This window comes from Oreochromis aureus, linkage group 20 (genome assembly GCF_013358895.1).
Source record: "Oreochromis aureus strain Israel breed Guangdong linkage group 20, ZZ_aureus, whole genome shotgun sequence".
In the NCBI taxonomy this organism is placed as follows: Eukaryota; Metazoa; Chordata; class Actinopteri; order Cichliformes; family Cichlidae; genus Oreochromis; species Oreochromis aureus.
Genome location: NC_052961.1, coordinates 34,854,964 through 34,868,215, shown reverse-complemented (window position 1 = coordinate 34,868,215; position 13,252 = coordinate 34,854,964). Strand labels below are relative to the sequence as shown.

General features: G+C 39.5%; 1 protein-coding gene across 3 annotated transcripts; it reads left to right on the top strand.

Moving 5' to 3' along the window:
• The first annotated feature begins 674 nt into the window (after positions 1 to 674).
• Positions 675 to 13,020, top strand: LOC120435072. 3 transcript variants are annotated; one of them, XM_039603935.1, is made up of 11 exons: positions 675 to 878; positions 1,063 to 1,125; positions 3,309 to 3,734; positions 3,941 to 4,001; positions 4,265 to 4,400; positions 4,589 to 4,684; positions 4,913 to 5,205; positions 8,118 to 8,269; positions 11,515 to 11,585; positions 12,201 to 12,369; positions 12,626 to 13,020. In XM_039603935.1, exons 1-8 carry the CDS (start codon positions 777 to 779, stop codon positions 8,204 to 8,206), a joined length of 1,266 nt encoding a protein of 421 aa, XP_039459869.1. In that variant the 5' UTR covers positions 675 to 776; the 3' UTR covers positions 8,207 to 8,269; positions 11,515 to 11,585; positions 12,201 to 12,369; positions 12,626 to 13,020. The 3 variants fall into 3 exon arrangements, with proteins under 3 accessions (XP_039459869.1, XP_039459868.1, XP_039459870.1); XM_039603934.1 differs by having other exon boundaries at positions 12,197 to 12,369; XM_039603936.1 differs by lacking the exons at positions 8,118 to 8,269; positions 11,515 to 11,585 and having other exon boundaries at positions 12,180 to 12,369.
• The last annotated feature ends 232 nt before the right edge of the window (positions 13,021 to 13,252 follow it).

The window sequence follows — 13,252 nt, the reverse complement described above, 5'->3', positions numbered from 1 at the left end:
GGCGGACGCACCTGAGCGGCACCCGCAATCACCTCTCGCTGCCTTTACGTCTGCGCTATCTGTGCTGTTGTGTTGTTGGTGGTGTATGTCGGGCTGTGAGCTGAAAAGCTACAGCCGGCTGTATGCGTACAGCAACCGTGTGTGAAAAGTGCTCAATAAAGAGATGCTGAAAAGCATGTTCATGGAAACATCATCGGGTCTGCCGTGATTTGTTTACAATGGGACTTCTGCTCCTGAACCTCTGCGCACAGAGTCTGCAAATCGGGGCTATAATCAGTTTACTATGGGGCGCCGTTTGTAAACTGAAACATGCCGAAATTAACGGCAACATTTTTCCACATTTAGCTCTAAATCTTACAAAAACATGTTTTTTCGAGTCATTTTTTACAACATTTAGTAAAATTTTAAATGTTAAATCTAAATGCTAAATGTTAAATGTAAATATTATATCTAAATGTAAATGTTAAATGTAAATATTATATATATATCTAAATGTTAAATCTAAATATTATATATAAATCTAAATGTTAAATCTAAATATTATATATAAATCTAAATGTTAAATCTAAATGTTAAATGTTAAATCTAAATGTTATGGGAAACTAAATATTTAGCTAATATGCAAATTTATATATGGGTCATCGGAAATACCAAAATAAAAGCTTCAAGAAAACCTCCCGCGCTAAAGTGTGCCGGTCGTGTTCAGGTTGTGTGTCTGCGCTCCTCTCACGGTCACTTTTCACTGCCATGAGCTGCTTCACCTGTTCCCTACCAGCATGTCCAGCGATTTAGCTGAAAACATTGGAAGAGCCGTTTTGTCGGCCATCCAACGATTCAGCGGTAGTGCACCCTCAACCTCACAAACGCCGCAGCACTTGGTAAGTTCATTGTATAGCATTTTGGACGGGTTGATAGCAGTGTTAGCAAAACTAGCAAAGCTAAATTACTTAGCTAGTCCTCAATTATTTCATTTGGTAGGCAGCAGACAGAGATCGAACATCATACAACTCTATTTATTTATTTGGTAGGTAACAGTCATTCTTGATGTAAATGTTTCCTTAGGAATCCAGCAATGCACCTGGACCAAGTAGACCTGCCGTCTCCACTGGGATACCGTACCGCTCGGTAGGCCTTCTTACACATATCATTTAGCTGACTGGTTTTGATATACAGTCAGGTTCATAAATATTTTGACACAGACACATTTTCTAATGTTGCTTCTGTACATTACCAGAATGAATTAAAAATGAAACGACTCCAATGCAGTTGAAGTGCAGACTTTAAGTTTTAATTCAATGGGCTGGACGAAATGATTGCATAAAAATGTGAGGGGAAAAAAGTAATTTGTAAACACAATCCTATCATTTCAGAGGCTCTAAAGAAATTAAACAAATTAAATAACTGAAAATAAAATGATCATTTCTATTACTTTATTCAAAACCCTTTGTTGGCAATGACAGCCTGAAGTCTTGAAGTCATGGACACCACCAGATGCTGGCATTCCTCCTTACTAAGGCTCTGCCAGGCCTTTACTGCACTGGCTTTCAGTTGCTGTTTGTTTGTGGGCCTTTCTGTCCTAAATTCAGTCTTCAACAAGTGAAATGTATCCTCAATTGGGTTAAAATCCAGTGACTGACTTGGCCATTCAAGAATATTCTATTTCTTTACTTTAATAAAGTCATGCGGTGCTTTGACTGTATGTTTTGGGTCATCTTCCATTTTTATTATTAAATGCTACCCAATCATTGTGACTACTTTTAGCTGGACTCAAGCAGACAAGTATGTCTCTGAACACATTCAGCTGCTTCAGTCCTGTGTCACATATTCAGTAAACACTACCAGTGCCACTGGCAGCCATGCATGCCCAAACCATCACACTGCCTCTGCCATGTTTTACAGATGATGTGGTATGCTTTGGATCATGAGTCGTTCCATACCTTCTCCATACTTTTTTCTTGCCATCATTCTGGTAGAGGTTGATCTTGGTTTTATCTGTCCAAAGAATGTTTTTCCAAAATTTTGCTGGCTTTTACTAGATGTTTTTTTTGTTTTGTTTTTTGTTAAGTCCATTCTAGCCTTTCTATTCTTGAGGCTTATGAGTGGCTTGCACCTTGCAGTGAACCCTCTGTATTAGGGCCGTTCAATATGACGCTATAAAAACATCTATCATTTCATATTATACACTATCATTTATTCTGTGGTGTCGCAAAATAAATTTTACGTCAATATTTTTCATTGTTTTGATGGTCACTGTAGTGGCTATATTAATTTCTTAATTTTCTTTTTTCTGTTATGTTCTCTTTGACCGCATGTTGTCTGTTCACAGCAAAATTTTCAAAATGCAAACACTACGTCTCAAATCAATTCCAGGCCTTTTATCTGCTTAATTGGTAATGACATCATCATTTTACTATGGATACCCTAAATTAAAGCTGAGTCTGCACATCATGTTCATGATATAATTATGATTGGAAAATGTTTCAGTAAATGGGCAACAAAATAAAACTTGTTAGGGTCCAAATACACATTGACCTAACTGCAGGCCTTTCCTACTCTAATTGAGTGCTCAAAGCACTTTATACAACACATCTCATTTACCCATTCACAGGCACAGATTAATACAAGCACTTTTTCTGTCCAACATTCGCACACAGTCATACTGTCGGGGGAAATCTCCCAAATAGAAGGCTGCCAAAGTAAAACAGAGACACAGTGAGACAATATAATCAATCACATGTACATGGGTGAACTCTCGAGAGAGAGTCACCCAGTACTCTTCTTTATTGCAGGTTATGTAGGCACGTAGGTTACTCAACAGGGCGGAGGCAGTCTCCGCCTGTTCTCAGAATATAGATTGCAAATGCATATCTTGCTAAAGAATATAGATTGCTTAACAGACAAATGCATATCTTGCTAAAACGTTCTGTTCATACTATACTAAACATCTGCTTAAGTGGAACTTTCCGTTCCTCTTTACACAGGAACTTGTCTTCACAGGCATATGATAAGCATAGGCAAGGCTTCATGTTTATCAGGGTGAATCGTCATTCAGAGTTTACACAAACACAAGCAAAGCATATTTGAATAATAAACAAAATCCTTTCACACATACTCAGATAAACCCATTGGGAGCTGTAGATTAGAGCACCTGGGGACTGAATCACCAACTTGACCAACAATCACCAAATGCTAATCTACAAGATACAAAAGGTTCAGTTTTCTGTGTAATGGGTAGACAATAGTAAGATGGTCTGAGTCTATTGTAATGCATAGGTGTCTATCTGTATCTGTGTTTGAATTCATTTCAGGTTCCTCTTCCATCAGTTCCTCAAGCTCATGCTACGCGCTCACATTTTGTGAGAAAAAACAAGACCTGCAAACACTATACAAAAGATGTCGTGTGCTTGCCCTTGTCTTCAGCATCAACGTTTCTCATACTGAGAGGAGATTCAAGAGCAAAACTAGCACAAGATGGCCTTATTGGGAAGATCTCCTTTACATCTGACTGGTCTAAAGCACAACTTAGAGAAGAAATAGCAGCAATCTTCAGAACAACATTTGCACTGTCAACTGGCCAGACATTCCCTTTTGAGTATTTGAGTACAATTAGAGGATGTAAACGACTAATGAAACCAAATGTTTCTAGCAGTTTTCTTTGGGGTGGCCAAGAAGTTGGCTCGATTTGTTCCTCCACCTGCCTCTATATAATGGCAGGGATACAAAAACCTGCACAGGTAAACATTTTATATTGCAGTGCAGAAATATTTATTGTCTAAAAAGTTAGTCTGTTCCCTTAACATAATTTTATTAATTGTATTAATTAATATTGCACTTATAGCAGGTGTAAACAGTTTTTAGTGCAGCCATGTGCCTCTGTGTTACCAGTGATTTGGTGCAACTGTATTTGATTTTATGTAGAACATGCTTTCTTTTCCCTCAGGAGGAACCAGAAGAGCTGTCTGATAGTGACTTTGAAAGTCCAGTCTGCCGGAGAAGACGAGGTATGTGGCGTGAATGAAAACCTAGTGAGGTTCTAAGCTCAATGACCAGTTAGATTTTGTTACTGCAGTGAGTAATAATTCCTGGGAGGCTTGTTTGATGAGACATCATTAATTTGTCCGATTTTAATGTTTACGGATTATCACAGGTGATTACAGCCAAGGAGGAATATGTGCCCAACTTTCACTTGAACTAATATAAGGATATACAAAGGCTCTGTTAACATTATGAAGCAAGTCATGCTGACCTTCTTTCCTTTGTTCAGTGCATCATGCGTTGCCTACAACACCAGGTGAAAGTGAGGCCAAGCATCAGGAAACAGAGGGCTGCATTCAGGAGAGTGAAAATGAGGGACAGGCAGAGGGACAGCAGATGTTTCCATATAATGTGGCAGAATTTGTGTAAGCTGTTGTCTAGGGGTTAAAGACATCCTTCATTTTAGATGTTGTTTAGGATATTGTTTCGATGCAGGTTTCCAATTTGCATGTTTGGGGTTTTTTTGTTTTGTTTTGTTTTTTTAATGATGTAGTGTGAGAAATTCTTCAAGGCTGACATGTTTTATGATTTCTAATATCTCTTGTCTACTTAGCCCTATTTTTCTGGAGGAAGATGAAGCTCTTGAAGAGGCAATTCAGCGTAGCCTCCTAGAAGAGTCTGATAGACAAAGTGAAGTTCATATTTCAAGGTAGGATTTGAAAGTAACCTTTGATAATTGAATATCTTATTTGCATCTTTACTTGCATCATTTTTTTTGAAGTTACACAATTACAAAGGTAATTGCTCATTTCTGACTAATTTAATATGGACTATCACAACATAATTATCTGTTGTAACTCTGTGCACTTGAGTCAAATGTACAGCAAATTTCCATTTTTCCCCAAGATCTGTTTGTCATTGTCCCTTTTTTATATAGGTCTTTTAAGAAGCTCAGCAAAGAAGAAATTGAAGGTCTTCTTAGAGCTCATAGTGAGAAAGTCATTACACCAGGAACAAGACAACTCCATATCAGTCGAGCCAATGTGTGGTCGACTGCTTTGCGTCAGTTCAAGAGACCCAAGTTTGCAGAAAGCTGTGAGATGCTTTATGTCACATTTGCAAGCGATGAACATGATACAGAGGAAGATGCTGCTGACCTTGGGGGGCCAAGGCGGGAGTTTTTCCGTTTACTGGTGAAGGCCATCTTTCAGGACAGTGGTGCTTTTGAAGGTAATATGATTTCATAGACTAACTAACTTACTTACTCAAGCCCTAAAGGCTTGTTGACGACACTCGTTTTTATAATGTTACAAACGCAACAACCACCTGATCTGAACATTGTTTGACAGAACATTAACAAGTTAATAAATGACTACAGATAATAAATCTGTTATGTTATCTTCTGTGTGTCTGAAACAGTGTAAGGAGTAAATATTTAAACAAGACATTCTTCAGGCGAAATAAAGACACTCAAGACAGTTTAGATGGTAACAACGTGCGCACGCTGGGTGAGCGCTGCTGTCTCAGGCTCACAACCAGCGTATGCGGCAGTTCTTTATTTATAGCGTTTCAGAGTATGTGTGGGTGTGTGTGTATGATCTCAGAGTGTGTGTGTGTGTGGCTGTATGATCTCAGAGTGTGTGTGTGTGATTCTGAACCCCTCTTGCTATTTGGGAGTGTATAGATAAGAACGTCCTGCTCTCCCCTTCCTGGGAGTGAAACGGCTCGTAGAGAGCCAGGTACAGAGGAGATGTACTGGGTGAATCATATCTGAGAACACTATGCTTTTGTCTTTACTTCAGCTTCACTTCAGTGAAACAGTAAAATCATAAAATACGATTAAATGGAAAGAATAAATGGGTAAACAACTATTAACACTGAAATTAAAGATAAACTTTCAATAACATACAAATGAAAGTGGGAATAATACTTGAAACATTTGAAAATCTCTTAACATATCCCTCCTGTTGTTAATTTGTTTTACACATTTTAACTTTTATCAGCATACAGTCTCTTGACAGTGCATTTTAACTGTTGCTTCATTATTAACAGGAGTGTCTTTTTCTTTTATTTACAGGTTGTTTTCTTCATCCTCGTCGTCGTCGGTGTTTGAGTTAGTGTCGGCGTGCTCCAGCAGTGTCATAATTTCTTTTTGGCCGACAGGGTCCGGTGTAATAGCTGTGGCTATCAGTTTGTTGATCATGGATCTTATGCAGGGAATACAACAACAGCCACATAGGGTCAATATGGCTGCAAAAACAGCTATTGACACTAGGATTGATGACACTAGGCTGCGGTACTTTCCAAACATGTTCATCCAGCTGTCCCACATGGAAGTGTCCACTCCAGAATGTTCTTTCATTCTCTCGTTCAGGGTCTTCAGTCTTTCCAGGGCTCTGGTCAGACTGCCGTCAGCTGCAGTGTTGTTAGGTATGAAGGTGCAGCATTGTTCTCCACTTCTTTGTTTCTCGTTGCGCTGCGCGTTCTTCTGGGCATAGGCTGCAGCTTAAAAATGGTTCCCCTTTCAGGACACGTCACATTTGGAAACACCTTGTTTTGCTTTTATTTATTAATACTGCCAACATACACTCTGTGTGACCTTCGCTGATATTAGAGTCGGGGGAGGTTATTAAGGCAGCCTTCTACCCTGGTCTAGACCCAGGGCGGCCTTAATTTTATGCGTTGAAGCGCAACCTTTGACCCCTTCTCACCAGTACATCGGTCAACACAGGAAACAGTAAGAGTGGTGCAGAAACCTGTTGTTTCTATTCAAAAGGTCACTCACTCTTCAACAACACATAAACTTCACACGCGGTACTATAATCCTATTTTAATTGACACGTTCTTTATTTTCATTCACTCGTGAGAGTGAGATCCCTTTATTTTCATTCACTCGTAAGAGTGAGATCCCTTTATTTTCATTCACTCGTGAGAGTGAGATCCCTTTATTTTCATTCACTCGTGAGAGTGAGATCCCTTTATTTTCATTCACTCGTGAGAGTGAGATCCCTTTATTTTCATTCACTCGTGAGAGTGAGATCCCTTTATTTTCATTCACTCGTGAGAGTGAGATCCCTGACTTCCAGCCTTTTAATTGCGGAACGAGTCCCCCAGGGGACTGCCAGTTCCGTCTTACAGGCGAGTCCTTTCACTCGTAAGAGTGAGATCCCTGACTTCCAGTCCTTAAAGGACGAGTCTTTTAAGAACCGTGTCAATCTAAAAACCGATGTTAGCCGCAATGTGTTCTTGAGTGTTTATATTCACCTGGTTCAGATGAAAATGCCGGTCAGAGAGAATCCTCCTCGCTCCCTGGGATCGTGGACCTCTTGCTAAAAACGCTGGCCAACGGCGAATTCACGTAGTTGGTCTTTACTGTTTCACTAGAAACAGGCTGTCTGCAGACTTTGCAGCGTGGGTTCACGAATCCAGGAAACGACGAGGTCACTCTGTTGGAGCACAAAATTAGTTAAAATTCAATGTCCAATCCGGCTCGAAGGACCAAATAAATGTAAGGAGTAAATATTTAAACAAGACATTCTTCAGGCGAAATAAAGACACTCAAGACAGTTTAGATGGTAACAACGTGCAAGACGCTGGGTGAGCGCTGCTGTCTCAGGCTCACAACCAGCGTATGCGGCAGTTCTTTATTTATAGCGTTTCAGAGTATGTGTGGGTGTGTGTGTATGATCTCAGAGTGTGTGTGTGTGTGGCTGTATGATCTCAGAGTGTGTGTGTGTGATTCTGAACCCCTCTTGCTATTTGGGAGTGTATAGATAAGAACGTCCTGCTCTCCCCTTCCTGGGAGTGAAACGGCTCGTAGAGAGCCAGGTACAGAGGAGATGTACTGGGTGAATCATATCTGAGAACACTATGCTTTTGTCTTTCATTTAAGCTTCACTTCAGTGAAACAGTAAAATCATAAAATACGATTAAATGGAAAGAATAAATGGGTAAACAACTATTAACACTGAAATTAAAGATAAACTTTCAATAACATACAAATGAAAGTGGGAATAATACTTGAAACATTTGAAAATCTCTTAACAAACAGTAAAAAAAAAAAGTAATACATTTTTGTCTGTCAATCTCAAGATATCAGTTGGCGTCTGCACAGAATATACTTTTTGTGTGTTATTTTTCAGCTACACCAAATGGATGCACACTGAAATTTAACATCCTACACTTGCAAAATGGAATATATGAACCATTGGCAGGATGTTGTCCACGATAATAGTGCAAGGTGGAGAAGCACCAGCCTTTCTCTCTCCACATGTAGTAGACTACATTGTGTCAGGAGTAGTGCTGGGCGATATATCGATTTTTTTTAAAAATATCGATATATTTTTATACAAGACATAAGATGTGACAATATCGTTTGTATCGATATAGTCTATGTTGCGTTATAATTACACTTGTGGAGCCGCTATTTTGCCTCTCTCTCGTCTGGGTTTGTCTGCCCCGCCTCTCTCCCTCACTGAACACAAACCCCCTCCCCCATCGCTACACCTCCAGTTGGCGACAAGATGGACACAGGAGCTAGCGAAGAGGAGCTCGTCGGAAAAAAGAAAACCAATGGCTCAATTATTTGGAGATGGTTCGGGTTCAAAGTGTCAGATGAGCAGCAGAATAATGTAATCTGTAAAGAATGTCGAAAAAGCGTCGCAACGAAAGGTTCGAGCACTACTAATCTTTTCCACCATTTACAACTGCGCCATAAAGTGCAGTATGAAGAGTGTGTGAAACTGCGTGCTGTAGCCCAGACCGCAAAGTCTTCCGAGGTTCCTGCCGTGAAACAGACCACCTTACAACACTCATATACTCGTGCAGTGCCATATGATACCAAAAGTGAGAAGTGGGGGGAAATTACTAAAGCAGTGGCCTATCATATTGCTAAAGACATGGTCCCCATCTCAACTGTGGAACAAGAGGGCTTTATACAGCTGCTAAAAACTCTTGACCGAAGATACCAGTTACCTAGCCGGAAATACTTCACCAGAGAAGCACTGCCAAAAATGTACACTGAAGTTAGACAGAGTCTCGCTGCCCAGCTCACTAAAGTGTCTCACTTCGCACTGACCACCGACATGTGGTCCAGCAGGACGTGCGAGCCATATATGAGTGTGACTATACATTTCATGGAAGACTGGGAACTGAAAACTGCCTGTCTCCAGACCAGCTACTTTCCTCAAGACCACACCGGAGAGCATATAGCGGAAGCCCTGCAGGATGTGCTCAAAACCTGGAAGCTCAACCCGACGGGACTGGTTGCTATAACAACTGACAACGGGGCTAATATTGTCAAGGCGGTTCAACTGAACAAGTGGCCGAGGATCCAGTGTTTTGGTCACAGACTTCATCTGGCCATTGGTGAGTGCAATACTGAATTTGTTGATTTGAAAAAAAAAAAAAATGCTAATAAATGAAAAGTGTATAGAGTCACTTGCAGAGCTAAACATGCCTATGGACCACAAGACAAATATTTTTATAAGTCATAGCCAGCATATACATCTATCACTTAGAAATCGAAAGTTAGTTGAATAAATAAATAAACTATCCCTCCCTATTAAATCCAATAAACATATTGGGGTGTATTTGTGCTTGTATTAGATTGAGCTGTGACACTAAATGAGGACCACAGCTGAGACAAGACAGGGATACATTTTTTAAATACATAGTGAGATTAAAAGGTGTAAAAAAATAAATAAATCACACACACACACACACACACACACACACACACACACGTTCCAATCATTTGCTGGTGATTTTACCAAGATAGTTTAACTAGAACCATTTCTAGGTTATACAATACATGACACATTTTGCAAATGTTGTTAAGTCTTATGCATCACATTCTATACAACTGAGATGGATATTAATTTGCCTTTGAGTGATTTGCATCTTAACATAACATAAGTGAGTTTAAAAGTTTGTATTTTGTGTTTCACAGGACATGCTATGGATGATGCCCGCATTACCCGGGCTATTTCTCTGTGTAAGAAAGTCGTCAGCAGCTTCTCCTACAGCTGGAGGAAGAGAAGAGAGCTGGCTGAAGTGCAAATACAGCTGGGTCTTCCAAGTCACCAGCTACTCACAGAGGCAACAACTCGCTGGGGATCAAGGCTTGTCATGATAGAGAGGGTTCTGGAGCAGGAAAGAGCACTTTCTAAAGTCCTCTCTGTCGACATGAAAACCAGACCTCTAGTCCCTACTTGGCAGGACATAGAGGTCCTGGAGGCAGTTCAGAAAGCTCTCAAACCCTGTCAGGACTTCACTGATGCACTTTCAGGAGAGAAGTATGTGACCCTGTCGTATGTCAGACCTGTGCTACACCTGTTTAACACTAGTCTCCTGGCACCTGGAGAGGAGGATAGTGAGCTGTGTAAATCCATCAAGACCCGCATTGTGGATTACCTCAACAATAAATATGCAGATCCATCCACCAGTGACCTGTTTGACATGGCTTCTTTTGTGGATCCACGGTTCAGGGCGAAATACATCCCAAGTGAGAAGATTAATGCACTAAAACATAAACTCATCTTGGAGGCAGTCTCTGCTCAGCTATCAGGGTACGTGTTTGTCTGAGCTGACTGATCCAGCCGTGCCTGAGTCTGCAGACCGTGAAGAAGCAGCAGTAGGACACACAGCTAAGAAAAAGAGATCACTGGCAAGCTTCTTCCAGCACAGCCACCAACACTGGTTTCACAAAAAGGGAGGCAATCGAAAATGAATTTTCTAGCTACCTGTTGTCAGTTTGTGTAGAGAGTGATGCTGACCCTCTCAAATGGTGGAAGGAACATGAAGTTGCCTATCCAGCACTGAGCCGCCTGGCCAAGAAATACCTTTGTGTGCCAGCTACCAGCTCCCCTTCTGAAAGGACTTTTAGTTGCAGTGGAAACATTGTAACCTGCCACAGGGCATCCCTGAAGCCTGATACTGTTGACAGATTAGTTTTCCTAGCACAAAATCTGTAAGCTGTACAGTAGTTGGTCTTGCCAATTGTTTGTGTTCTTTCTATATTGTTATTGTCATTGGAGATTTGCACAAAGACCCACTGACCAAAGAATGGAATCTTGTTAATTTCATTCAGTTTACATGTTTTGTTCTTTTGCACAAAGTACCAGATGATTGTTCAAGAATACACACAAAGAAGCACTTTAGAAAACTTTACTTCAGTGTAAGCACTTTTTAAAGAGCAAGTTGCCTTTGTTATTTTAGATCTGCATCTTTTTAGTTTACATTTTACATTTAGTTTACAATTTTTAGCTTTTTGTTATGTATGAAAAGAAAAAATATGGAGCATTATTATTTAATAAATGCTGACAATTTATTTTTGACAATTCTTTCATGTACATCTACAGTTGTATCTTAATAAAAGTCACATGTGTGACATCTGGGACAAGTACCTTTGACCAAGAACTCTCTTTTTGTTCTTACTTTATGGGATTAAAAAAATACCGAGATATATATCTTATATCGCCATCCAGCTAAAAAATATCGAGATATGAATTTTGGTCCATATCGCCCAGCTCTAGTCAGGAGACATTCTTCAAGTACACCTAACACCGGATGATATAGGTGACCCTGAGTTAAGAGAGAATCTGAAAAAGGTGAATTGCAATATTATAACAAGAATATTGTAATATTTCCTATATTCACAAGTCTTCTGGTCTTCTTTTATAATATATAATAAATACACTTTTGGTTATTAGAGGCAATTCCATGTATTATATTTTCCTTTTTGTTAAAAAAAATTTTTATTGGTGAAATACAGCCAAATAAACCAAAACAAAAACGTTTCGAGTCCAATTAAAATGAACCATCTGCAGTATTTGTGTACACTGGTGAAAAAACAAACATTTAAAGTGTTTTTCTTAAATATTTAGGTTGTAAATGCAACAACTCAACATGATTTGGAGAAAGCAGTCAGCTGCTGCGACTCATGGCGATACCAAGTTGAAGGTCTTCCACTCACAGTCACCATGGCCAATAAAGATCTGTTTGTGAAAAATGCAGCTCTATACCTTGCAGTCCTGCAACGGCAAAGCTGTTTCGATCAACTAACTGATGGCTTGTCCTACTGTGGAGTGAGATTTATATTTTTTCTGTATCAATTGGTCATTATTTTATAATAAACATTTAGAGTGAGCTACTTTTTGTATTTAAAACTGGAATTTAACCATTATTTAAACTTTTCTGTCTAGATTTTATCACTCCTGAGAGAGAACCCCAGTTTGCGTGTTCTGCTTGACCTATCGGGGGAGGACAAAGATCTGACAGCCAGTTTAATTGCTGGGGTTCTCAGGCCAAGCTATTCTGTCCTTGGGAGCAACAGAAGAGTTAGAGAGGAGCTGATGGTGGTCAAATTTCGGGAATTTCTCCAGTGTGTCGAAAGTAAGCAGAAATTCACATATAATGTAGTCTGGCCATGAAACAATTCAGGACACTAAAGTAAAACTTAATTTGTCTTTTTATGTCACATGCACACACAAAACAGGAATAAAGATGTATGAAAGCTTACAACTGACAAGCAAAGCAAAGACAGAACCTCTGTATTTTTTATAACTACATTAGTCATCATTTAGTTGTTAGCTCAAGCTTTAACTATTTTAGTGTCCCCAGGTTAACGGGGGTTTTTCTTTGTTTTTAGATAAAGAGCTGAGAGACGCACTTGGAGAAAGGACTCTTACCAAGGATGAAGAGGCATTTGTGAAGGCTTTGAGGCCTGGTCACATCTTGGCTTTTGCCACCGGGAGCAGCAAGGTTCCAGCCATAGGTTTTCAACCAGCTCCTAAAATAACATTCATTCACGATGAAAGCAAACATCTCCCGATTGCACACACATGTGCAAATGAGCTTCAGCTTTTTGTGAATGAAACAACAATGGCTGATGATGATGCTTTTCATTACTGCTTCTTAGTAGCACTCATGAATGGAGCTTTATTCAGCACCATCTAAACAGGTTCCAAATAAGTGAAATTAAAATGGTGGGTTTGTTAACTCTAATCCTGTTCATTAATTGTAGTTTCAAGTAACTTTGCTTCATACAAGATAGTTGAAATAAATTCTGACTGCATTTAATGTTGAAATGTAATAATTTTCAAAGCTTCAATAGATTTATAAAAATGCTAACTCTGTATTTTCAACGACAAATCAATAAAGTCACTGGTGTAATACAATTAATAATTTTATTAAGCTTTTTCTTTTTTTAAACAAGGACATTTCAAAACAGTTTATGCACAGAGTATACTAAACATGCTTTGTAGAACAAGCCAGG

Bases quoted from the DNA above. Each gene is read 5' to 3' on its own strand.
- LOC120435072 (XM_039603935.1), top strand. From the start codon at position 777: ATGTCCAGCGATTTAGCTGAAAACATTGGAAGAGCCGTTTTGTCGGCC. The intron at 4,401-4,588 runs GTAAGCTGTTGT...TTGTCTACTTAG, and splicing joins TATAATGTGGCAGAATTTGT to CCCTATTTTTCTGGAGGAAG. The intron at 5,206-8,117 runs GTAATATGATTT...GTTATTTTTCAG, and splicing joins GGACAGTGGTGCTTTTGAAG to CTACACCAAATGGATGCACA.